This window comes from Lepidochelys olivacea (genome assembly GCF_965140295.1).
Source record: "Lepidochelys olivacea isolate rLepOli2 genome assembly, chromosome: 23".
Taxonomy (NCBI): Eukaryota; Metazoa; Chordata; order Testudines; family Cheloniidae; genus Lepidochelys; species Lepidochelys olivacea.
The window spans coordinates 11588010-11612186 of NC_140433.1; the positions used below are offsets into that span (position 1 = coordinate 11588010).

At 61.9% G+C, this 24177-nt stretch overlaps 1 protein-coding gene and 1 pseudogene across 5 annotated transcripts in view; one reads left to right on the forward strand and one right to left on the reverse strand.

The window, feature by feature from the left end:
- Positions 1–24177, forward strand: part of LOC311511978 (leukocyte immunoglobulin-like receptor subfamily A member 2) — an 873498-nt pseudogene that overhangs the window by 315868 nt on the left and 533453 nt on the right. The window lies entirely within an intron of this gene.
- Positions 214–18957, reverse strand: EPN1 (epsin 1). 4 transcript variants are annotated; one of them, XM_084612377.1, is made up of 11 exons: positions 18224–18957; positions 13653–14199; positions 12892–13141; positions 9896–10017; positions 8450–8524; positions 5458–5547; positions 4186–4477; positions 3296–3463; positions 3034–3114; positions 2324–2560; positions 214–1972 (listed from the first exon to the last, which is right to left on the reverse strand). In XM_084612377.1, exons 2-11 carry the CDS (start codon positions 13878–13880, stop codon positions 1632–1634), a joined length of 1884 nt encoding a protein of 627 aa, XP_084468503.1. In that variant the 5' UTR covers positions 13881–14199; positions 18224–18957; the 3' UTR covers positions 214–1631. The 4 variants fall into 4 exon arrangements, with proteins under 4 accessions (XP_084468503.1, XP_084468502.1, XP_084468505.1 ...); XM_084612376.1 differs by having other exon boundaries at positions 9884–10017; XM_084612379.1 differs by lacking the exon at positions 8450–8524.

Here is a 24177-nt window from a genome sequence, read left to right on the forward strand (position 1 = left end):
CCCTGCTGGCAAACACCCTGCCTGACCGCAGGGCTCGCCCTGAACCCAGCTGTGAGATGAGATTAACCGAGACCCTCTCCCCAGCCCCTACCTCCCCCGACATACTCAGATATCTCATGTGACCCTCCTGATACATAACGCATGCCCCAGCCCCTCCTGCCTGGCCAATGCCCTGGAACACCCCCCTGCCACCCCCCACAGATACCCCATGGGTGCCTTAGAAGAATCTCACTTTATTATTAATTCATTTGAGCAAGTTCTGCGTACACTGGGGGAGAGGGACACAAATGGAGGGGGGGGAGAGGCAGAAATCAGATGGGGGACCCCTCCCCAGAGCAGGGGGTCAGGCTTAAGGATTAGCCCCCCATTCTGACCCCCTCCCACACACAACCACAGAAAAGAATCTGACATTGCTGGGGGTTGGCAAACTGGGGGGGGGGAGGACAGTCCCCACCCCCATGCAGTTGATTGGTGAAGGGTGGGGGGCACAACTGGGAGAATTCATACACAGGTTGTGATTGAGGGGGGAGCACGGGGGGCATTGGGGGACTCTCTGCTCCAGTAGGGGTTGAGTGGGGGGGGGGGGAGGGAGAGCTAGGTTCACGACATCACAGCCAGTCACGCAAGCGAAGCCCCCTGCCCCCCCCCAGGGCAGCGGGAGGGGGGGATCATGCTGCTTGGGGGGGGGGGGGGAGATCAGGGATTACAACCACATGGCCAGAAGGGGGCACTGTCAATGCTGCACATCTTATGTGGGGCGGGGAGAGGATGTGTAGCTCAGACCTGTGCCCCCCAGCAGGCCAGCAGCAGAGGCCTGGCTGGGTCCAGTCCTGGGTTTAAATCCCAGTGCTGGCTGGGCTGACCCTGCTCCATGACACTGAGGGGGGGGGATTAAGGCAGCCCCCCTACCCCACCCTGACAGCAAGTCCCTGGGCAGGGGCGGGGGAGAGGGGTCCAGTGGCCCTGCCCAGGTGACTGCAGAGGAGACTTTGGGCATAGGGGCGGTCATGGTGGCCATCGCTGCCCCACCCCGGCAGCAGGGCCCCTCATGTCCTGGGGGTCGTCTCTGGAGCTGCCTTTGGAGGTCACTGCTCTGGGCCCCTGGGGTCCCGTCAGGGTGGGGGGGGGGGTCAGGAAGCAGAGCCTGGGGCAGGTGAGGATGGATCCCACCCCTGGGATCTGGAGCAGACACGGTCACAGGCTAAGGGGCGTGGGGGGAATGCGCCATTAGCCCCTGGGGCAGGAAGGTGCGCCCTGGAGGAGGTGAGATGTCCAGGGGGGCAGTAGTGTGATAGATGGGGGGGGGCAGCTATAACTTAAAGGGGCAGCAGCACCCCCACTTCCAGGAGAGGGGGCAGGGCTTGGAGGCAGAGCTGAGGGTGAGGTGTGGCCTCAATGGGGGTGGAGCTATGCAGGGGGAGGGGTTTAACACTGCCCCCCTGCCCCCACTTATGAATTCTCAGGTAAGTGGTGGGGGGTACTGCCCATGAAGGGGAGAATCTGACACCACACCCAGTGGACCCTCCCATTTGACCCCCCCGCCCCCCCGGCATGGGCTGCCCCAGGGCTCCCTCCCCCGGCAGCCTCTCGGGGGCTCCCCTCTCCTACCCCCCACCCCCGGGCCGGCCCCCTTATAGCAGGAAGGGATTTGTGTTGCCCATGGACTGGGCAGAGGCGCTGGTGGGTACGATGGGCTGGGGGGGCATCATGGGGGGCATGGCCATGGGGGACAGGCCGGGGGGCTGGACCCCGACCATGGGGGAGACAGAGGCCAGGGGCACGACCGGCCCAAGGGGGGTGACTGAGACCATGGGGGGGGCGAAGGGGGCAGCGGGGGGGCCCAGCCCCATGACGGGGCTGACACGGAGCTGGTTGAGGGGCAGTGAGGCGGGCTGCGCCGGCTGGAATGGGTTGGTGGCCGAGGCGCCGGCGGCTGCTCCCGGTGCCGACACCAGGGGCGCAGGCGCTGTCCCTAGAAGGGAGGGAGGGAGAGTGAGAGACCAGCCACACAGCTGGGAGAGAACCCAGGAGTCCTGGCTCCCAACCCCCTCCCCACAACCGCTAGGCCCCACTCCCCTCCCAGAGCCGGCAGAGAACCCAGGGGTCCTGGCTCCCAGGCCCCCTGCTCTAACCACTAGGTCCCACCCCACTCCCAGAGCCAAGGAAAGAACCCAGGCATCCTGCCTCCCAGCCCCCCTCCCCTCCAAGAGGCAGGGATAGAACCCAGGCAACCTGGCTTTCACCCCCCAACCCCTCCATCACTAGACCCCACTCCCTTCTCCTCCCAGAGCAGAAGAAGCCAGGCGTCCGGCCGGGCGCTCACCTGTGGCCAGGAAGGGGTTGGAGGTCTTGGTGCTGGGGGGCGCATGGGGTTTGCTGAGCAGCGAGTCCAGATCCACCAGGGCGGCGTTGGGACCCAGGAAGGACTCGGGGGTCTTACGGGTGGGTTTGGAGGCCTCGGCCAGCGAGCCCCCGACAGCCGCCATGTCGAAGGTGCTGGGGCTCCGGGTGCCGGCCGAGCGTGACACCGGCACCTCCCCGGCCAGCAGGTCCAGCTCCCCTGGGGGGCAGAGACAGAGAGGGGGCTGAGACACCCACCCAGGCCCCCTGGCAGGCAGAGCGCTGTGGGGCTGGGAGGGGCGTCCTCGCCGTAAGCCCAGTAGCTGGGAAAAATACTGACTGGTCCCGGCCCTAGGACAGACCCGGCGGGACCCACTGCAGACACCCTCCTGGTCTGGCAGCGACCCACTGATAACCCCATAACCCGCCCTCAGGACAACAAGGGGTTAAACCCACCCCCCTTCCCCACATCCCCCAAGCACCAGCTCCCATCTGGCCCCAGGGCGGGGACTGGCTGGCTCAGGGGGGCGGGGAATGGGGCCCGGGGGCCTCTCCCCTCTAGGGGGTGCCGGCTCCCATCAGGGAGGATGTATTCAGTACCCACCCACCCCCCAATTTCCCAGCAGCCCTGACACACATGCAGGGGAGGGAAGGCCATGCGGGGGGGAGGCAGCCGGGGTCCCCCCGACCCACCTGTGCTGCTCCCTGACTTGGGAAGCGCCGGGCGTAGGCTGTCGAAATCCGAGAACTCGTCCGGCTCGAAGGCGCCACCAGCTGGGGTGGGGGGAGGAAAGTGAATTATGGGGAGCAAGGGAGAGTCCCTGCCCCAACCGAGCCCCATACCCATCCCAGAGCAGGGGAGAGAACCCAGGCATCCTGGCTCCCAGCCCCCCCGCTCTAACCACTAGGCCCCACTCCCCTCCCAGAGGCAGGGAGAGAGCCGTGGCCGACCCACCTGCGGTGCCGTTGATGCTGCCTTTCGAGGGCGACCCTCCCCAGCGGTCAGGGAAGGTCTGCGCGGGGGCCCAGGGGTCGGCCGCGGGTTTCCCCTGGGGGGCTGCAGCTGGGCCCGACGACCACGGGTCACTGGCAGGGGGCGCTCCACTCACTGCAACGCCCCCAGCTGGAGGAGAGAAAAGCAGTTAGCAGCCAAGGCCAGTGGCTCCTGTATCCTCCCTGCTGCCCCCCATACACCCACAATGCACTGCAGGCTGTGGGGCAGGGTGTCAGCAGGGGGTACTCTCCCTAGCAGGCAGTGCTGTCCCCGATGCCCCACGGTGGCGCTAGGGAGCACTGGGGGCGCTCGGCGGGGGCACTCTCCCCAGCAGGCAGGGTTGTTTCACCACCTCTGCTCCAGGACTGGCATTGACAATCCCTAGGGACGGGCAAAGGAGGTGTCTTGGCCTGGGGGTCACCATGTCCCCGCTGTGGGGCCCTTGGGGCTGATCGGAGCCAGAGGGCTGTTTCCCCAGCGCCATGGCCCCGTGGGGAGAGTCAGGATCCAGCCGACCCGGGTTCTGTTTCCTTCCCTGCCACAGCCTCCCTCTGTGCCTCAGTTTCCCCATCAGGGACACAGATACCACCCTGCTGTGGCAAGAGCTTTGATAGCTCCCCTCATCCCTCCTGCCCCATTGATTTCAGTGGGGGATACAGATTTGCCCCCCTTGCACAGGGATGGGGCCACCCAACTCCCCCACCCCCGCGTGCTGGGACCCAGCAGGAGCTGGGGTCTCCAGTCTGACGTGGATGCTGGGGGGATCGAGCATTTTTAGTGACAAAGGCAGGAGGGGGCTGGAGGGGCTGGTGCCCAGGGACCGGAGTGACAGGCACGACGCGGAGACATACCAGGGAGTGGGGAGGGGCCCGTCCCCTCCGGGTTCCAGGGGTCGGAGCTGGCGACAGCCGGGGGGCCCCCCCAGGGGTCTCCCGGGGCCGTGACGGAGGCAGATGCCCCCCATGGGTCACCAGTGGAAGCCACGCCTCCAGGGGTCCCTCCCCAGGGGTCCGGGGCAGGCGGCCCCGTGGGAGCAGGCACAGAGGCACCCCAGGGGTCAGTGGGGGCAGGGGGACCCCAGGGGTCCCCGGCGACAGGGGGGGCTGGCGCGGTGAAGACATCAGCCAGGTCCATCAGCGACGACTGCGGGAGAGAAACGTGGTGAGACATGGGGCAGCCGGTCACCCCAGATATATCCCAAGTCTGCCCCTAAATCTGGGCCCCCACTAGACCGGGCCCCCACTAGACCCTGCCCCCTGCCACAGATCCCGCCCCCAAGCCAGACCCCAACCAACTAGACAAGGGGGGGGCAAACTTTTTGGCCCGAGGGCCACATCTGGGTAGGTAAATTGTATGGCAGGTCATGAATGATCACGAAATTGGGGGTTGGGGTGCGGGAGGGGGTGAGGGCTCCGGGGTGGGGCTGGGGATGAGGCATTGGGGATGCAGGAGGGTACTCCAGGCTGGGACCAAGGGGTTCAGAAGGGGGTTCAGGACTGGGGCATGGGAGGGGTTCAGGGGTGCAGGCTCTGGGCGGCGCTTACCTCAAGCAGCTCCCGGAAGCAGCAGCACATCCTCTCTCTGGCTCCTATGCAGAGGCGCGGCCAAGCGGCTCTGCACCCTGCCCCATCCACAGGCGCTGCCCCTGCAGCTCCCATTGGCCATGGTTCCCGGTGTTTGGGGCAGGGGCACCATGCAGAGCCCCTTGGATGCCCCTGCATGTAGGAGCTGGAGGGGGGACATGTGGCTGCTTCTGGGACCCAAGCAGAGCCCTGGCACATGTGGAGCGGGCAAGCCCCCAATCCCGCTCCCCAGCGAGAGCCGGATTAAAACATCCAAAGGGCCGGATGCAGGCCCCGGGGTCGTAGTTTGCCCACATGTGAGCTAGACATCACCCCAGGCTCTGCCCCTGAATCTAGGCCCCCTGCTAGACTCCACCCCCTGCAAGAGGCTCCACCCCCAAGTCAGAGCCCCCTGCTAAACCCCACCCCATCTCCACGTCCAACTCAGACCCCCCAACCTGAGCTAGACCCCACCCCAGCCAGCTAAACCATGCCCCCTGCCCCTGGCTCCACCCCCACATCAGCCCCTCCCCCCCAGCTAGCCCCAGAGGGAGGGGTTACCTCCTCGCCCTTGGCTGGCACCGCCTCCTTCTTGCTCTCCTCGATGGCCATCTGGAGGCGCAGGTCGTCCCCACGCCGGATCCGCTCCTCCTGGGGGGAGGCAAGGGAAATGGGGGACATCAGCGGGGAGGGGCGGCCCAGCCCCGATCGGGGGCGGGGGAGGGGAGCTGGAGTACTCACCTACGGCTGGCCCGGCAGTGTTCCCAGCCAGGGCTCCCTATAGCCAGGGAGGTCGCTGCCTGCCCCCAGCCTGACTCCTATCCCATAATTCCCTGGCAACGCAGAGCAGGCTGTGGCATCGCTACTGACTGGCATCTACAGTGTTAACAGATCCAGCCCCGCCCAGAGCTGGGGACTGAACCCAGGAGTCCTGGCTCCCAGCCCCCTCAGACCCCACTCCCCTCCCAGAGTGGAGGACAGAACCCAGGCATCCTGGCTCTGCATGGCTGTGCCAGCAGAGGCTGCTACCAGCGCGGTGGGTTTCGCTCGTGGTGGGTTGCTTACGCCGCATCCCCGTCGGGGCCGTCGCTGGTCCAGGACCCCGGTCCAAGGAACGGCATGAGAAGAGCCAGCAGCAGGACTGTGCCAAGCAAATTGGGGAATTTGACCCCAAGCTCCCACAATTCCCAGCCGGTGCCGGGATCCCACCACCCGCTATGGAAATGGACCGGAGGGCAGTGCAGGGTCGTTTACCCGCGGAGCACCCTGTGTGTGCCAGGGCAGGGGGAGCCGGCAAAGGCAGCCTGTCCTCTAACGCCTGGCACAAACGCAACCGGTCAAACCGCCCAGTGCAGACACCGTCCAGGGCAACGCCGCTTTGGGAGGGGATTTGCGGGGGGGGGAGGCATAGCTCAGTGGTTTGAGCATTAGCCTGCTAATCCCAAGGTTGTGAGTTCAATCCTTGAGGGGGCCATTTAAGGATCTGGGGCAAAAATTGGGGATTGGTCCTGCTTTGAGCAGGGGGTTGGACTAGACACCTCCTGAGGTCCCTTCCGACCCTGATATTCTATGATTCGCTGGCTCAGCCAGGCCGGCAACTCCCCTAGCCTCCAGGGAGTGACACCCCTGCTAGGCAGCTCTCAGACCAGGGGACCGTGTTTTGCTCTGCTGGCCAAAAGACTGCAGGTAGAAACTCCACCAGGTGGGTTTGCCAGCACGGCTGTGAGCCAAGGCTTGAGCTCTGCTGGGAAAAGGGCAGCTGGGCCAGGGGGACTGGTGTCCACAACCAACGGCAAAGCCCGATCCACCCCCTAGGGAACAGCCACAGCGCAGGGCGCACCAGGCACGCTCCGATCTGCATGCTATGCCACCCGCCCATGCCCCTACTCCACCCACTGCAGGCTCCCTGCCCTGCCATCCTCTGGGGGCTAGAGAGGGGATGGAGTTTAGTGGATCCTTGGGGGGGGGTCCTCGATTCTCTCCCCTCAGCTGCAGTCGGGGACATGGCTCCCACCCCCAGTCAGTGCCCTACAGAGACTATAAAAGCAGCCCCCCCATTGAGGTCTGGACTCCTGAGCCTGCAGCAGCCCCTCCCCCCAAAACAGACACCCTCCCCAATCTGGTGCAGCCCCCATCCACCCAGGCATGGCCCCCGCAGCTCCCCTCAATTTTGCAGCTGTGCCCCATGCCCCCAGAAACCAGGTACAAACCCCCTACCCTCTGTGCTAGCTGCAGCTCCCGCTCCCCTCCCCACCCCCAACTTCAGGCATACGACATTAAACATGGAGCCCAGACAAGATCCCCCCATGTCCCGCCAGGCTCCCCCATATCAGGACTGGCCCCCGCCCCGCCCCAAATCAGGGATCCCGAGGTGGCAATTAACCAGAGCGAAAGCTGGGTGGTGGAGGAAGGACAGACAGAGATTAGCGCTGGGTGTGAATCAGAGCGAGGATTAATGGGGGGGGCTGTTAGAGCACAGCGGCCGCAGAGAGACCCAAACGACCCAGAGAGACCCAGCCAGAACCTTTCAGAACCTTCCGCTGCCTCCGTTGGGGGGGGGGGGGGGGGAGATGACAGGATCTGGGTGCGACCAGGGGGGTCCTGACATCATGCCTCAGAATTAAAGAAGGTGCAGAGAAGTGATGAGGGGCCCTGGGGGAGCCAAAGCGGCCCCCCCAGAGAGGCCAGAGATCGGGGACGTTTCAATCTGGATGGGAGGGTGGGGGTCGAATTTGGGAGAAGGGGCTGGGTGGGCCAATTGGGCAACACTGCCCGGCAGGCCAGCCAGCACCCAGGGATCATGAGATAGAGGGGGATCAGGGGCCCAGAGCCAGGGAGAGAACCCAGGAGTTCTGGCTCCCAGCCCCCCTGCTCTGTCCACTAGACCCCACTCCCCTCCCAGAGCTGGGGACAGAACCAAAGCTTGAAGCTCAAATTGCTCCATCCACCACTAAAATTCAGCTAGCTGCAGGTTGAGGTGAGGCAGCTATTTAAGGGCTGTTTGGGACAGGAAGTGATGGGGGAACTGGTGGAGAGTGTGTGGATTTAGAGAGGCAAAAGGGGATGATCCAAGCTGGGATTGGGCCCAGCCACCAGGGTTCATGCCCCTGACAGCGGAAAGCTGGGGAGCTCACCTGCTAAGCACTTCCAAGTGCATGCGAGGGGGGCACACAACCAGGAGACCACCCAACAGCACCCAGGAGGTGCTACAGAGCAAGAGTGAAATTGACCCTGGCACCCAGTGTGAGTAAAACTGACCAGGAGCAAAGCTGACTGGCCAAGTAGAGGGACTGAAACTGACCAGGAGCAAAATTGATCCAGGTACCCAGAGGGACTGAAACTGACCAGGAGAAAATCTGACTAGAAAGTTCACCCCCCTTTTAAAAGCATCTTTTCCCTGGAGGAGAGAAAAGCCCTTCGAGGCCATGGCGAGCAGTGAGTGGAGTTAGCGCTGATCTAGTCGGGGGTGGGGGTTAGTGCAGTGGGGGAGGGGGAAGGCCGGCCCACGCTCCCATCAGGGGGAGGGTGTTAGATCCTCCGGGGCGGCTCTAACCTTGTCGTGCTCCTCTTTGCTCAAGCTAAGAGCGAGCTGGAGCTGCAGGTCCTCTTCGGCGACGGCGACGGGGGGCTGGCGGGGGCGGAGAGAGCAGAGAATGAAGGCGCAGCAGGGCACACACCCACACCGGGGGGGGAGGAGGCTTGGTCCATGGATAGGAAAGCAGACAGGACCGGGTGGGCCTGTGACTCCCCAAAGTCTCCCTGGGGAGCTAGATGCACAAACAAGGGGGCAAACGCAGGGGAGGTGAGAAAGAAAGGGCAGATGATGCCGGGGGGCAGTGGATGGGAGAGGGAGCGCAGGGGCAAAGGAGGGGGGCAGCAGACAGGGAAGGGGCATGGGGGGGCCATGATGCCCGTCCCAGGCAGAGGACGGGGCGCAGGTGGCCCGCGAAGTCGGGCCCACGCAGGCTGGGCAGTGGGTGGGGGGCAGAGGACGGGGGCGCAGGCAGACAGGGCAGTGGAAGTGCAGGAAAGGGATGGCTGGTTCTATTCTTGTCTAAGCAGACAAGTTGTGGCCTGTTCCAGGGGAGCAAATAGTCTGGTAAGGGAAGGGGGAGCAGGCTGAGCTGGGATGAATGAGGGGGGGCTGTACAGGACCCCGGCTGCTGCAGAGAGGATAAGGGGGCCGACCTTCTCCATCTATAGCCCCTGCTGTGGGGGTGAACGCAGATCTGAACAGGCCCTGGTTCTTTGCCCCACAGCATTGTGGAGGTTTACTGGAGAGCCTGGGGACTGTAACCCCACTGTGTGCGGACGTCCCCCTGCCCTCCCGAGACCTGTGTACCCTAAAACAGCCCAGGATCTCAGACAACCCAGGCCAAAAAGACACCCCCAAACTGAGATGCTATGAACCCTGCCCCCCCCCCACCAGCCAGCTTTCCCTGGCTCCCACCCCACTGTACCTGCCCTCCCCTGCCCCAACATCTGCGCAGGGGAAGGACCAGAATTCAGCCCCACTGATACGCTGAGCAAACAAGCTTGCTCCTCTGAGGGGGACAGAGAATGGGGCATGGGGCCTTTTCCCTCTAGGGGGTGCCAGCCACGATCTGGCCCCAGGACAGGGACTGGCTGGCTCAGGGGGACAAGAAATGGGGCACAGGGGCTCTCCCCACTAGGAGGTGCCAGACCCGCTCCGGTAGCATTGAACCAATCCCTGCCTTCACTGAGACGAGCTGGGCCGGTCCCAGCCTGGCACCCAGTGTCAGAGGCAGCCTGGCCACAATCGGGGGCTAACGGGCACCCCCCAGGATGGCAGCAGGGAGGCTAAGGGCAGGACGCCACCCTGGGAGCGGACGCTGGCCCCGGCCCGATCACAGCTGGCCCCGGCCCGACCAACTCCCCAAGAGCCGCCACGGGGGCCCCATCTCCCAGCCCCAGCCGCGCCAACCCTCCTCCCCCCTGCGCCCCGCAGCCGTCGCTCCAGATTTACCTTGCTCCTTACCTGCTCCGCTTCTTCCTTGCTCATGGCCAGCGCCAGCTGCAGCTGCAGCTCCTCCTCGCCGCTGCTCTGCGGCCAGGCCTGCTCTGCCTCTGCCGGGGCACTAGCGGCGGAGGCTGAGGAGGCTGTGGGGGAGAAAGGGTTAAACTGTCAGCCAAGGGCCCAAAGCAACAGGCAATGTGGCCCCTCTGGTGCGGGGGCTGGGTACAGGGGGACCCCTCGCCCGGCACTGGGACGTGGCCCCTCTGGTGCGGGGGCTGGGTACAGGGGGACCCCTCGCCCGGCGCTGGGACGTGGCCCCTCTGGTGCGGGGGCTGGGTACAGGGGGACCCCTCGCCCGGCGCTGGGACGTGGCCCCTCTGGTGCGGGGGCTGGGTACAGGGGGACCCCTCGCCCGGTGCTGGGACGTGGCCCCTCTGGTGCGGGGGCTGGGTACAGGGGGATCCCTCGCCCGGCGCTGGGACGTGGCCCCTCTGAGGTGGGGCGCAGGAGCTGGGTATATGGGGTCCCGGCCCAGGGAGGGAGGAGGAGGCCGGAGGGCATTTTAAGGGGCACCATGAAAACCAGCCTTGGGATTTTATTTTTATTCTCAGAGAGGAGCACGGACGCCCCCAGCACTGCCCCAGGACATTGGGTCCAGCCCTGCCGGCCAGGGGAGAGCACCCCCTTTTGATCTCCCTGCAGCACGGAGGCCCTGGCGAGCCTCTCTGCACAGGCTCCAAGGAGTTTGTGACACCGTGGGGCTGGGGTAGGGCCGTGGGGCCCAGGGAGCAGATGGCCCGGCCTGTCTGGTAAACAAACAGCCAAGAGACCAGCTGGTGTCAGCCAAATAACCCACTGACAAGCAACGGTCCAGTGGGCAGGAAGGGGACACTGGGTCAGGTGTACAATCCCCCTTGCCCCCCCACGAATCCCACCCCCCTCAGAACCCCCTCCCTCCCGTCCCCCCACACGCAGACCCCCACCTCCTGTCCTCCCACCCACTCCAATCAATAGGCCCCCCAACCACCACTATTATTCCAATCCCCTCCTCCCCACACACACTTCACCAACTTCCCCCAGACTGTAGATTGGGCTTGAGGGGCACTAGGAAAGCAGGGGGAGACCAGGGCTGGGCTGGCAGGGGGCTGAGAGTCGGGAGTGAGGGGCTTGACTCCAAATAAATGTTATTGTTATTGGCACCATGGACCACGTGGGAGCAGGGTGGAGAGTGAGTTGTGTGTGTGGGGGTGTACGTGTGGAGGGGGAGTGCGGAGGGGCCTGGGTTGCGTGGGGGGGGCACGGGGTGTGTGCGCCTATATAGGGTGTGGAGGGTGCAGGGTGTTTGTGGGGGGTGCAGGATGTTTGGGGGGGGTGTAGGTGGGGAGTGGGGCACGTGCAAAGGGGGGGCTGTGGGGCTAAGCACCCACTATCTCACCCACAAACCCAGCTCACACTTCAGCTTGGCCCTCAGCCCCTGCCAGGGCTGGCTCCAGACCCCGGTGCCACCCCTCAGCCCCACCCCCAACCGGTGCTGGGGCAGGTCGCCACGGTGCCAAGGGACAGGCGGGCTCCCCTCCCCCACAGACACTGTGGCACCAGCTGTCAGCCCTGGTTAGCCGCCCTGCTGAACGGGACGCTCTCCCTCACGTGAAGCCTGCATCCCTCGGGGAGAGGTGCCCATGTCTGCCCCAATGAGCTGACTGCCCCCCAGCCCAGTGAACTGACCGGGGGAGGGAGGACTGAGAGACAGGGAGGGAGCAGCTCTGCTGAGGGGGGCACAGAGCCATGTACCCCACAGAGGGAGGATAAGCGCAGAGGAGCCAACCCGGGGAAGGGGATGGGGATCCGTGGCTGTAGGGCTGGGTGGGGGAAGGGGTATTGAGCACCAGGAGCCATCCGGGCAGGCAGAATGGTGTTACTGTCTCTTTAAGGGCTGGCCGTTCCCGCCCTTATCAGCACTGGTTGGCAGGGGGCACGAAGGTCGATTGCTGGCAGCTCCGTCCTGATAAGAGCCCGTGGGGCAGGGCCAGGGCGGGATCATCAAGCAAGGGACTGGGGGAAGGGACACGTGTTTTCACCCCTTCGCTGCTACCCACTGCAGGCTGGGTGAGCCCAGGGCAGGGCTGGCAGGGGGCTGCGGGGTCGGGGGGGTCGGGAGCGGCTTACTCAGCAGCTGTGTTGGCTGGGAGGGGTGCCATGTGGGAAGCAGGGGGCGGAGCCAGCAGGGGTGAAAGGTCACACATTGGCAGATGCCAGGTGGGCAGAGGACTGGCACAGCCTCTGACTGGCTCCAGACCCTGCCCGTCTGCACCCTACATATCCCACCCCCCGTCAGGGTGGGTCACAGCTCCATCTCCTCCAGTTGGGGCAGGATTAGCCCCCCGCTGCCCCGGACAACCTGAACTGCAGGCTCCGAGCGCCCCTGGGGTCAACCCTGTGGGCAGCGGAGGGGGCAGAGCTGGGGGGTTCAGAATTCACTGTCATCAACAGCCACCAGGCAGGGAACCCGGATCTGCCTGGGCCAGGGGAGGGCAGAGGGGGCCCTACATATGGCCCCCCCAAACCGTACAGCGGGCACCTGTGCCCCACAGCCGTCACCCAATGCCCACAAGCCCCACAGCTGTCACCCCCCCCGGGCCACCGCCCAAGCTCCACGGCCATCACCCAGCCCTCCTGAACCTGACCCAACCCCCCAAACCTCAGAGCCACCCCGAGTCCCACAGCCTTCACCTGCCCCACAAGAGTCACCAGCCCCCCTGAACCTCAGAGCCCCCCCCAGCCCCACAGCTGTCATTCGCCCCCCCCCCACGAGTCACCAGCCACCCCGAGCCTCAGAGATGTCCCCTGAGCCCCCGAACCTCAGAGCTGAAGGACGAGTGGGGCCCTGGGGCAAGCAGGGCCTTGTTTAGGACAGGAAGTGAGGGAGGACCCCAGCTCCACCCAGGCTGGGATCTGAATGAGGTCCTGGGGGAAAAGGCAGGGGAGAGAGCAGGGACCGCCCACCAGCCCTGGCTCACCCGTGGAGGTCTGCGCCAGCTTCTCCTTGGTCTTGAGGGCGTGGGCCCGCTCCTCCTTGAGCCGCTCGTCGTCCCGGAGCAGGGCCACCAGCTGCTTGGCCTTCTCCCGCACGTTGACACCCTGGTCCTTGCCGTCGCGGTCAACGTACTGGAAATCCTTCAGCGTCTGGATGGCGTAGATGTTCTCCTTGCACTGCTGGGCCACGCGCTCCGAGCCCGTCTTGATGAGGTACTCCATCAGCGTCATGGCCTGGGGGGCAGGGCCCAGACACACCAGCCTCAGCCACGCAGCCCACGCACTGCCCCCTGGGCCCTGCCACACAGGGCCCCTCTGCCCGCCTCCACCCAGCCCTCCCTTTCAACCGCAGCCCCGCAAATACCCCTTCCCCTTTCCCATACAGCTCTTGCATGGCCCACCCAAACACCCCACAGCCCACCTGCCTACCCACCCACAGAGCCACTCCTCATACTCCACCCCTTCCCAGGCATAGGGCAGGCAGGAGGGGAGCAGGGTCCAGTGGTTGGGCAGGGGCTGGGAGCCAGGACTCCTGGGTTCTATCCCCGTCTCTGGGAGTGGGGTCTAGTGGTTAGAGCAGGGGGGCTCAGTTCTATCCCCAGCTCTGGGAGGGGAGTGGGAGCTAGTGGTTAGAGCAGGGGGGTGGGGGTGGGGAGCCAGGACTCCTGGGATCTCTCCCCAGCTCTGGGGGTGGGGGCCAAGGGTTAGAGCAGGGGGCTGGGAGCCAGGGCCCTGGGGGCAGCACCTTGTAGACGTGGCGCCAGTTCTTGCCGTGGTCGTTGAGCCGTTTCCAGATCATGCTCATGATCTCAGAGAAGGCCACCACGTTGTAGGTGAGGTCGGCAATCTCCGACATAAGCGAGCTGGACGGGCCCCAGGGATCATTGGACGTGGCCTCCCGCACCTTGATCTCCGCCTCCGAGTAGTTGTGGACGATGTTTTTCATCTGGCGCCGCAGCGATGAGGTTGACATGGTGGGGGTGGGACGCGGGGGCAGCCCGGCAGTGGGGCGGCTCCTGATACCAGTTCTGGGGGGCGTGAAAGCTCCCTGTGTCTGTGCAATGGGGGGGGGAGGGGGCCGATCCCAGTCCGGGGAGGGGGCAGGAAAACCCCCTGGGTCTGTGCAGTGGGGGGCCCCAGATCCCAGTCCTGGGGGGCGGGGGGGTGTGGAGAGCAGGAAAGCCCCCTGGGTCCGTGCAATAGGGTGGAGCTGGCACCAGTGGGTGACAGGAAGGTGGTCAGGCTGCTATCTGTGCCCGGGACGGCACGGGTGATCCAGGCATGAGCCGCATCTGCAACACAGAGAGAGCGAGATCAGTGATTCAACACATCCAGAGGAGGGCCTGAGGCCGGCATGAGATGCAGCAAGGGGGGCTGGGAGCCAGGACTCCTGGGTTCTCTCCCCAGCTCTGAGAGGGGTATGGAGTCTAGTAGTTAGAGCAGAGGAGCTTGACACCAGGACTCCTGGGTTCTGTTCCTGGCTCTGGGAGAGGTGTGGTGGCTGGTGGTTAGAGCAGGGGGGCTGGGAGCCAGAATCCTGGCATGCCCCCCAGGCTCCATCGGTTCCTCTTCGCAGGGAGCATGTATGGGGGGAGGGCTAGCGGGAGGGCAGCGCTAACCGGACTAAACAGCACGGCATGGGGGAAAGCGCTGGCCGGGGAGGGGAGGGAACAGACTCAGGAGAGAACATGCCCAGCCCCCCGATGGGAGATGACCCCCCCGCCCCCCCAGACAGCAGGAAGAGCCAGCTGCCAACCTCCAGCACCCGCAGTGGAGGGGTGCCAAGCGCAGTGGGAATTCAGCCCCTTTGGGGACAGGCAATGGACCCCCATTTAAAGGCCCCGAGAAAGAAAGGGACACAGTGGCACCATGCTGCAGGACTCCACCCTCCAGTCATGCTGTCCCCAACGTCAGCCACATCACAGCCTGGGGCATAAGAACATAACATAAGAACAGTCGGACCAAAGGTCCATCCAGCACAGTGTCCTGTCTTCTGACAGTAGCCAGTGCCAGGTGCCCCAGAGGGAATGAACAAAAAAGGGAATCATCAAGTGATCCATCCCCTGTCACCCATTCCCAGCTTCTGGCAAAAGGGGTCACCAGTTAACCAGCCCCCCGCCTCCCACCCCAGAGGGGCCGTGTCACAGCCTGGGGCAGGAGATGCCCAGATAACCAGCCCCACCCCAGAAGGGCCATGTTCCAGCACCAGGCAAGGTGTCGCCTTATAACCAGCCCCAGCCCCACCCCAGAGGGGCCACGTCTTTATGCCAGGAAAGGGGTCCCCAGATACCCAGCCGCATCTCCATGCCCTGCAGAGTGCATGGGGACCGTGGCCGCAGCACCGAGCAGTGTGTGGCTCGGTGCAGAAGGAAGGAAATCTCCGGGCGTCCTGGCGCCATGACTCACGGCTCAGAAATGCAGAAGGCCTCACTTCCTTCCCCTCTGGCTGCTTCCAGCTGGGACAAGGGCACCCGAGGGGCTGTAGGCCACCAGGGGAAGGAATTCAGGTGACCCCCCTTCTCACCATCAGAGCCAGCACAATGACCCAGCGGCGCTCCTGGGACTGAGCTGAGGGGCCAATGAACCAGGAGATCCCTCCCCATGTTCCTGTGCAGCACCCTTACCCCACTGCCCCACTGCAGCCTGAAGCAGGGCAGCTCTCTGGGCTGGGGGCTGCAGCCACTGATGCACCTGTCTGCATTGAGAGGATTCCCAGGATCTATCCCAGGCCTGTCTCCCGGCCCCCGCACCCTTGCTCTAACCACTAGACCCCACTCTCCTCCCAGAGTCAGGGAGGGAATCCAGGAGTCCTGGCTCCCTGCTCTAACCACTAGACTACACAGCAAGATGCGTAAGGCAAGTAAAAGGCGGAGTGCTGAAGGTTGAACAGACAGGCAAGCACATCCCTGTGGCAGCTGAAGGGACAGGGTAGGCGGGGGGCAGTTCAAAGGACAGGAGCTCCCCATTTTAAGGTGATCCCAAGTGACATGCCAGGCCCTCCCTTACCAAGCCCCACAGGATTCAGTTCAGAAAATGCCCGCGCATCCCATTTCTAGAGTTTGTTGTTTACATTCTGGTAGTGACTTGAGGCCCTAATGAAGATTGGGGCCCCATCATGATCAGTGCTGCCCAGACACAGAGTCACCGAGATTGGGTCTCCATCGTGCAGAGCACTGCCCAGACATAAAATCACCGAGATTGGGTCCCCGTTCTGCTGGGCACTGTCCAGACACAGAGTAAGCGAGAGCACCCCAGGTCTCCTATCCACTGGACCTCCCCAGCCTGAAAGCCCCTGTAATCACACACTGGAGGTGGGGCTTGTCTTAGCTCTTCCCCGACCTGTGCACCACCATGCGAATCCCAGGGGTCTCCGGTGCCCTGGTGGATCCAACCCCCACCCAGCCCTGGGGAGCGGGAACCCCGCCTTTTGCCCATCCAGGGTGCATACAGAGAGACCCAGGAGCAGAACAGGCTCTGGTCAGTTTCATGGCAGCTGTGAAATTGACTGGGGTGGCAGGCGCAAGGAGGGCTGATACAGGCTGTGGGGAAGCAGGGGAGACCTTCGCACTAGCCAGCGTGGCTGCTCACATCAGACCCTCGCTAGCCAGAGGGCCACAGGCCAGATGGGCGCCCCAGAGCTGCACCCGAGGGAACTCCCAGCACCAGCCGGCAGGGCAAGTGCTGCGGCGACCAGGTGCCTGCTCAGATTTAAGGCCCTGACGTCGGGTGTGTGGCTAGTTTAGAAGCCACCCCCCTCCCGGTTCTTCCATGACCCCTACAGAGGCAGCGACTGCCCCTGTCTCATTGCGACAGGGGCAAGTACCTTGTGCCCCAGACACGGCGTGTTGGGAGCAACAGAGACAGATGGAAAGGAGACAGCAACAGATGACGACACGCTCGCCGGGATATGTACAGCCATGTCCCGATCCCCTCTGTACCCCGCCAGCTACCCCCGGCCCCTAGGTGGCTGCAGCCAGGAGATTGCTCTCTGGACGGGGTGGGAGCAGATGGGTACGCGCCAGCACAAAGGCACTTCCAGGATGCACGCAGGGCGCGGGGATGCAATAAATCATCCAGGCCTTATCACGGGACAGCTGCCCCCCCACCATGCCAGCGGCACAGATCGGGGCCACAAACACACACACCCCTACCCTGGGCTGTCAGTCGAGAGCCAGGCGAGGAGGATCTGCACAGAGCACGGACAGGGAACCACCTGAGGTACAGCGCTGGGCGGGGGGATTAGAACCACTCCCTATGCCGGTCAACACCATTGGCCAGCGGGCCCTCCACCTGCCCAGGGCACCCCCAGGCCATCCCCACTTCTCCTTCCCCAGGGTGCCCCCGGGGCCAGCCCCACTGCCTCCCAGCACTGTCTCTCCACAGCACCCTGCAGGCCAATCCCTCCCGACTTCTGAGCCTTCCCTCGCCGGGGCCCCCCGGACCAGCTGCCCCCAGTCACACTGCAGACCTGGAGCTGGTCTGAGCGAGTGACTCCTCCCACCCCCCAAGGGGGTTGCAGTGTCCCAGCAAGATGCCCTTGCACCCCAATCTGCGCACAAGACCGCCTTTTCTGGATTACCCTCATGGCCTCCTCCTTCCCACTTTGCAGCCCTCCCACACCCTGCAAAGCTGGTGGGGGCGCGAGAGCCTGCCCCTCGGCAACTCCTGGGGCCCGGATCCCCCAACGTCAGGTAGCATCAGCCTCTTCCCTGCCCTCAGCAGGCTGCCCCCCTGTCCTGAGCCAAAGGCACCGTCCCTACCTCCCCTCCTAACCTGGCCCTCCTGTGAACTCTGGCCAGCACTGTGCGCGCTGCGCGATGGGCCCATCAAAGGGGCGACAGGCACCAGGAACCTAGCTTGCAGCGCTGGCTCAGAGGGACAGGCTCCCTCCTCCTGCTCTCCCCTGCCTGAAAAAAGCAATCAGAGCACAGGGGCACCCTGTCCGCATCCCTGATTGCTGGCAGGGGGCAGTGCTCAGACCCAGAGCCTTCCACGGGAGGATCCCGAAGCACCTGGCCAACATGCGGGGGGGTGGGGAGCCTTCTATCACAGGTGGGGAAACTGAGGCAAAAAAGAGTAGTGACTTTCCTTTAAATTCACAGCAACAAAGCCAAGAGTCGATCCCAGGAGTCTGGACTCCCAGCCCCGCCCGCTCTAACCACTAGACCCCACTCCCCTCCCAGAGCCAGGCACAGAACCCAGGAGTCCTGGCTCCCAGCCCCCCTGCTCTAACCGTTAGACCCCGCTCCCAGGAGAGCTGCCAGCAATGCCGGAGACTAGACGCACCCTGCAGGCTTCACCCCGTCGAGAACTCACCTCACGTCTCCCGTCGGGGGGTGGGGTGGAAGCCTCTCAGGTCACCCGGACTCCTGGGTCCGCTCCAAGCCAGTCTGCCCTGGGGTGGGGAGGCTGGCGTCCCCTCCTGGCACCTCTCCCCGTTGCCGGGGCCTGGGGCCGGCCTGAGCTTCTGTGAGCACCGCCTGTCGGGATTCAGGCCCCAGCGGGCGTCCGAGCCGGGCGGGCGGCGGAGCCCCCTGTGTCCCCCTGGAGGTGTCGAGCCCCCCCACTGCCCTGGGTGGGGGTCTCAGGGGCAGGGAGGGGGGCTCTCACCCACCTACCCACCCCCCCCTTACTACCTCCGATCCGCCCCCTACAGCTGGGCTGAGCGAGGGCGCGGGGGGGGCATGTCCGGGGCCCCTACGCCGGGTGGGGGGAGAGGAAGGTGCCCCCCTGCCCCTGTGTTGGGGGGGCCCCTGGGGGCTGCTTCGCTCTCAGTGGTGGGATTCCCCTTCCCTGTGGGTCCCTAAGGCCTGGGCAGGGGAGGGGGGGCTCTGAGGTCGGGAGGGGGGGCTGGGCCCCTCCCTAAGGGGGTCCCTGGGGGGTGGGGAGTTCTGGGCCAGTGGGGGGGGTCTCTGGCCCCGCCCCGCCGGGGGTCCCCGCTGGCTAGCGCGTGCGGAGCGGGGGCGCTCTAGCCTGTTTCTATGGGCCCCGGAGGCTCCGCGTCCCCGCTCGGCGCTGGGCTGCGGCGGCAGGACCCTGCGCACCGGAAGCGGAAGCCGCCGCCCGCCCGGCCCCGCTTCCGCCCTCCGCCGCGCCGGGCTTCCGCCCTCGCCGTGGCGTCACTTCCGGCCGCTCCCATGGAGACGGGCCCTGGCGGGCGGGGCGGGGAAGCCGGCCGAGCAGAGAGACGGGGGGGAGGCCGGAGAGGCAGCGACCCAGTGGCCCGCCCCAGTGACCCCTTGACCTGCCCCGATGACCCGCCCATGCCCAGCGTGGTGACCCCTTGACTCCACCCGCTGACCCCCCAGGCCCAGTACCTTGACCCAGTGCAATGGCCCCTTGACCCCGTGCGATGACCTGCCACGATGACCCTTGGACCCCGCCTGGTGACCCCTTTCACCCCACATGAGGACACCCTGGAGCGCACATCGTGACCCACTGAGACGTCCCCTTGAGCTGCCGCGATGGCCGCCTTGCCCCAGTACAAGGAGGCCTTGCCATGGCAGAGACTCCAAGGCCAGAGGGCCCATTGTGATCTTCTCGTTTGACCTCCGGTCTAGCACAGGCCAGAGACCTCCCTCCAAATAATTCCTAGAGCAGGTCTTTTAGGAAAACATCTAATCTGGATTTAAAAATTCTCAGTGATGAAGAATCGACCATGAGCCTTGGCAATTTGTGACAATGGTTAATTACTGTTAAAAATGTATGCCTCGTTTCCAATCTGAATTGGCCTAGCTTTAATTTCCAGACGTTGGATGGATCGTGTTAGACCTTTCTCTGCTAGATTGAAGAGCCCACTGTAAAATATTTATTCTCCATGTAGATACTAGTCACCCCTTAACCTTCTCTTTGTTAAGCTAGATTGAGCTCCTTGAGTCTATCACTATTAGGCAGGTTTTCTAATCCTTTAATCATTCTCATGGCTCTTCTCTGACCCCTCTCCACTTTATCAACATCCTTCTTGAACAGTGGGCACCAGAACTGGACACAGGATTCCAGCAGCGGTCGCACCAGGACCAAATATAGAGGAAAAATAACCTCTCTACTCCCCAAGAGTCCCCGTTGATGCATCCCAGGATCGCATTAGCTCTTTTGGCTACAGGGTCACACTGGAAGCTCATGTTCAGCTGATTGGCCACCACGACCCCCAAATCTGTTTCAGAGTCACTACTGCCCAGGATAGAGTCCCCCATCCTGTGTGTCAACATTCTGTGTTCCTAGACGGATACATTTACATTTAGCTGGATTAAAATGCAATTGTTTGCTTGTGCCCAGCTTACCAAGCAGTCTAGATCGCTCTGTATCAGTGACATGTCCTCTTCGTTATTTTCCACTCCACAATCTTTGTGTCATCTGCAAACTAGATCAATGATGACTTTATATTTTCTTCCAAGTCATCGATAGAAACATTAAATATCTTCTGGCGAAGAACTGCTCCCTGCGGGATCCCACTGGAAGCACAGCGATTCCGTATTTATATTTACATTTTGAGATCTATCAGTTCGCCAGTTTTTAATCGATTGAATGTGGGCAATGTTCATATTATATCGTTCTAGTTCTGTCATCAAGATACAGTGCGGTGCAAAGTCAAACACCTTCTGAGAAGTCTAAATATATTGCATCAATGCTACCACCTTCATGAACCAAACTAGTAATAAAGATATCAAGTTAGTTTGACAGGATCAATTTTCCATAAACCCTTGTTGACTGGCATTAATTACATTACTCTCCTTTAATTCTTTATTAATCAAGACCTGTATCAGCCACTGGATCAACATCAGGATGACAGGTCTATAATTACCCAGGTCATCTCATTTACCCTTTTTAAATATTGGCCCAAAAATAGCTTTCTTTCAGTCTTCTGGAACTTATTCCATGTTCCACAACTTATTGAAAAACATTAACAGTTCAGAGAGCTCCTTGGCCAGCTCTTTTAAAACTCCTGGATGCACATTATCGAGACCTGCTGATTTTAAAATGTCTAATTTTAGTAGCTTCTGTTTAACATCCTCCAGAGGTGGAATGGCAAGAGTGTTCTCATCACCATACGATGAGACGATATCATCTGTTTTTTCTCCCAAAACAGAACAGACTGTACTTCTGCCTTTTCTGCATTTCAACAGAAGCTAGCAGCTGAAGCACGGCATCCATGTAAGAAGCAAAACCAAGAACTTATTAATTACGGTTTGTTAATGATATATAATGTGCATTATTTTGTAATTGCTTTTAAAAAGCCCTCTCGCTCCTTCCTAAATAGATGTATAAACGTTAATTTTAACAACCCAGTCGTGCGAATCATCCCGCCAGGTTTCAGTGATACCAACTAGATTGGATTTATGCTCACAAATGAGCAATTCCAGTTCCTCTTCTTTGATCCCTAGGCTGCCAGCATTGGTGCACAGGCAACTCAAGAATTTCTTCACACGCACACACCCCAGCTACTCTAGCTAGCTTATCCATAAGGAGATTGGTGCCCCTTCTCCTGAGTTGGAGGCCATGCAACCTGTACAGCCCCCTCTCTGCTCAGAAGGCAGCCCAATGTTCAACCAACCCCCGCTCACCTAGCCAGCAGTTCACTTCCAGAATCTCCGGCCTTCTGTCTCCCTTTGCTTGTGGGACGGGAACGATCTTGGAGAAGATTGCTCAGCTATTCTTCTGCTTCAGCACGCTCCCGCTTTCCCTGAAGTCCTCCACCACCTACAAGGTATCCCGCTAAAACAGCATCCATTGTGCCGCTAGGAAAAATCACCAATGCATCCATGCCTGATGGCCTCTTGACCCCGTCAGATGACTCTTTGGCCCAGTCCGATCCCCCCTCAACCCGCTGCAATGATCGCTTGACCCAATGAGATGATCCATTTGACCCATCTGTGCATCAGGTTAATGTGTAATGCCCCCTCCTCCCTCCAGCCCAAAAAGAGGGGCAAAACAGGTGACACTGGAAATAACTGCAAAAGCCACACACACACACACCAGGGTTGCATCCACTGGTTTGTTATTATAGGGTCTCTCAGGAGAATAGGGCTGTGTACTCGTTCGTTATTGTAGGGTCTCTCATGAACAATGGGGATGTACATGCTGCTTCATTATTGTAGGGTCTCTCATGAGTTGCGGGATTGTGTATTGATTTGTTAGTGTTGGGTCTCTCGAGAGCAATGGACCCTGAGTCCTAGTTTTTTATTGTAGGGTCTTTTGGGGGTAATGGGGCTGCTGCCATCACTTTGTCATTGTAGGGTGTGGCGCAGCAGGGACTGAGTGGGGCGGATTGACCTAGGACTGTTGCAGGGGAGTTTACTGGGACTGTCTGCATTGGTGATGGGACAGCAGGGGGTGGCTTCACTGGCTGGGACAATACCTGAGCCTGTAACCTGAGCCAGGAGGGGGGTTGGGTCCAGGTGACATCTTCTGCCCCAGAAACTGGTCAAAGGCTGGAGGAGGAGCTGGATGAGTCAGCTGTAGGTGGTTTCATTTTTTGGAGTGGACTGGGGAAGAGGAGGGAGCCCCAAGAGCTGGAGTCTAATCTCCCTGCCCCCCAGAAGGATCTGACTAAGGTGTCCTGTTTGTGCCTACAAGCTCTGGTCTGGACTGTGTTCCTGTCGTCTCTAATAAATCTTCTGTTTTACTGGCTAGCTGAGAGTCACGGTGAATTGCAGGAAGTGGGGGTGCAGGGCCCTGACTCCCCCAGTCTCTGTGACAACTGGTGGCAGAAGTGGGATGTACTGCACCCCGTGGACGGCACTTCCTGCAGTAAGTGACTGGGGAGCAGTAAAATAAAGGGGGATTGACGGGGACCAGGTGTGCTGAAGATTCAGAGAGGAGCGGTTTCAGGGGGCGGAGTAGCTATGCTTAACCCCTGGGAGTGTGTGACCAGCGAGAAGGACTGTTGCAATAACGGAATCCCTTTGGGCACTGCGGTGAGCGGTCTCAGGGGCGGAGGAGTCTGCAGCTCAACCCTAGGAGAGAGGTGGTGACCTGGAGAAGGGCTGGTACCGTAGTGGTTCCTCCTGGAAACTGGGGAGCTGCAAGCACACAGGCCTACGAGTGGCCAGAAGGAAGATGTATGCTAAGTGCCTTAAGAGTGACCTGGTGGAGTTGTGCAGGCAGAGGGGGCTGCACATTGGGAAGCTCACCAAAGAACAGCTGATTGCCCAGCTGGAGGAAAAGGATCACTCGGATGCACTGATCCCTGCCTCTGAGGGAAGCAGCCCAGGAGATGCAATGCAGGCCCCGGTGCCTGACCCAGCTGGAAGGGGTCAGACTGCTGCCATGGGCATCCTGAGACCCCTCCTACCTATGCCTAGGGGAGGGGCTGGGAGGAGCCCAGCAAATTCCGAGGCCACCCTGACCCCGGCAGCCAGCAGGGGATCCTTCCGGCGGAGTTCCCCATCCCTGGAGCTGAGGCAGCTGGAATGGGAGAGAGAAATAAAATTGAGAGAGTTGGAAGATCGCGAAAAAGAGCAAGAGGACTGCAAAAGACAGCGTCAGCATGAGCTGGAGGACTGCAAAAGGCAGCGTCAGCATGAGCTGGAGTTGGCCGGGCTGAGGAGCAGCAAGACCCCAGCTGTGTTGAGTGAGGGGGGACCCAGGACTGCACAGAGCTTTAATAAGTGCATCCTGGCCCAGCATAAGGAAGGGGAGGACATAGATGACTTCCTGAATGCCTTTGAGAATGCCTGCGAGATGCACAGAGTTGACCCTGCAGACAGGCTCCAGTTTCCTCACCCCCTTACTGGACCCCAAAGCCGTGGAGGTGTACAGCCGAATGAAAGGGGCAGAGGCAGGGGACTACGAACTATTCAAAAAGGCCCTGCTATGTGAGTTTGGGCTGACTCCCGAGATGTACCGGAGAAGTTTCCCTAGTCAGCGTGACGTCCCCACAAATGGGCAGATGGGGCCCAAACTAAGGAGGACCTGCTCAATCTAATCATACTGGAGCAACTGTATGAACAGTGCCCATCCATCCTGTAGCTATGGTTGGTGGACAAAAAGCCAGAGAACCTGCAGCACGCAGGGCAACTGGCTGACGAGTTTGTTAACAGTCGGTCAGGGGATAGCAGGGAGGAGTCCCAAAGGAACAGGCTGGCCATGATGCAGAGAGAGAATCACTACGGGACTTCCCAGCAGGGAAATATGGAGAATCCCCTCCCAAGGGGAACATCCAGCGTCAGGACCAACGGGACATGAGCTGCTATCTTTGTGACCAGAGAGGCCACATATGGACCCAGTGCCCCAAGCTCAGGGATAGACTGAGCAGACCGAACCCACACAGG

Excerpts from the sequence above, each read along its gene's own strand:
- EPN1 (XM_084612376.1), bottom strand. The coding sequence starts at position 13,880 with ATGTCAACCTCATCGCTGCGGCGCCAGATGAAAAACATCGTCCACAAC. Across the intron at positions 8,525-9,883 it reads CGGAGCAGGTAAGGAGCAAG|CCCCCCGTCGCCGTCGCCGA; the intron begins GTAAATCTGGAG and ends CGCCCCCGCCAG. Across the intron at positions 3,464-4,185 it reads GGGCCCCTCCCCACTCCCTG|CTGGGGGCGTTGCAGTGAGT; the intron begins GTATGTCTCCGC and ends TCTCTCCTCCAG.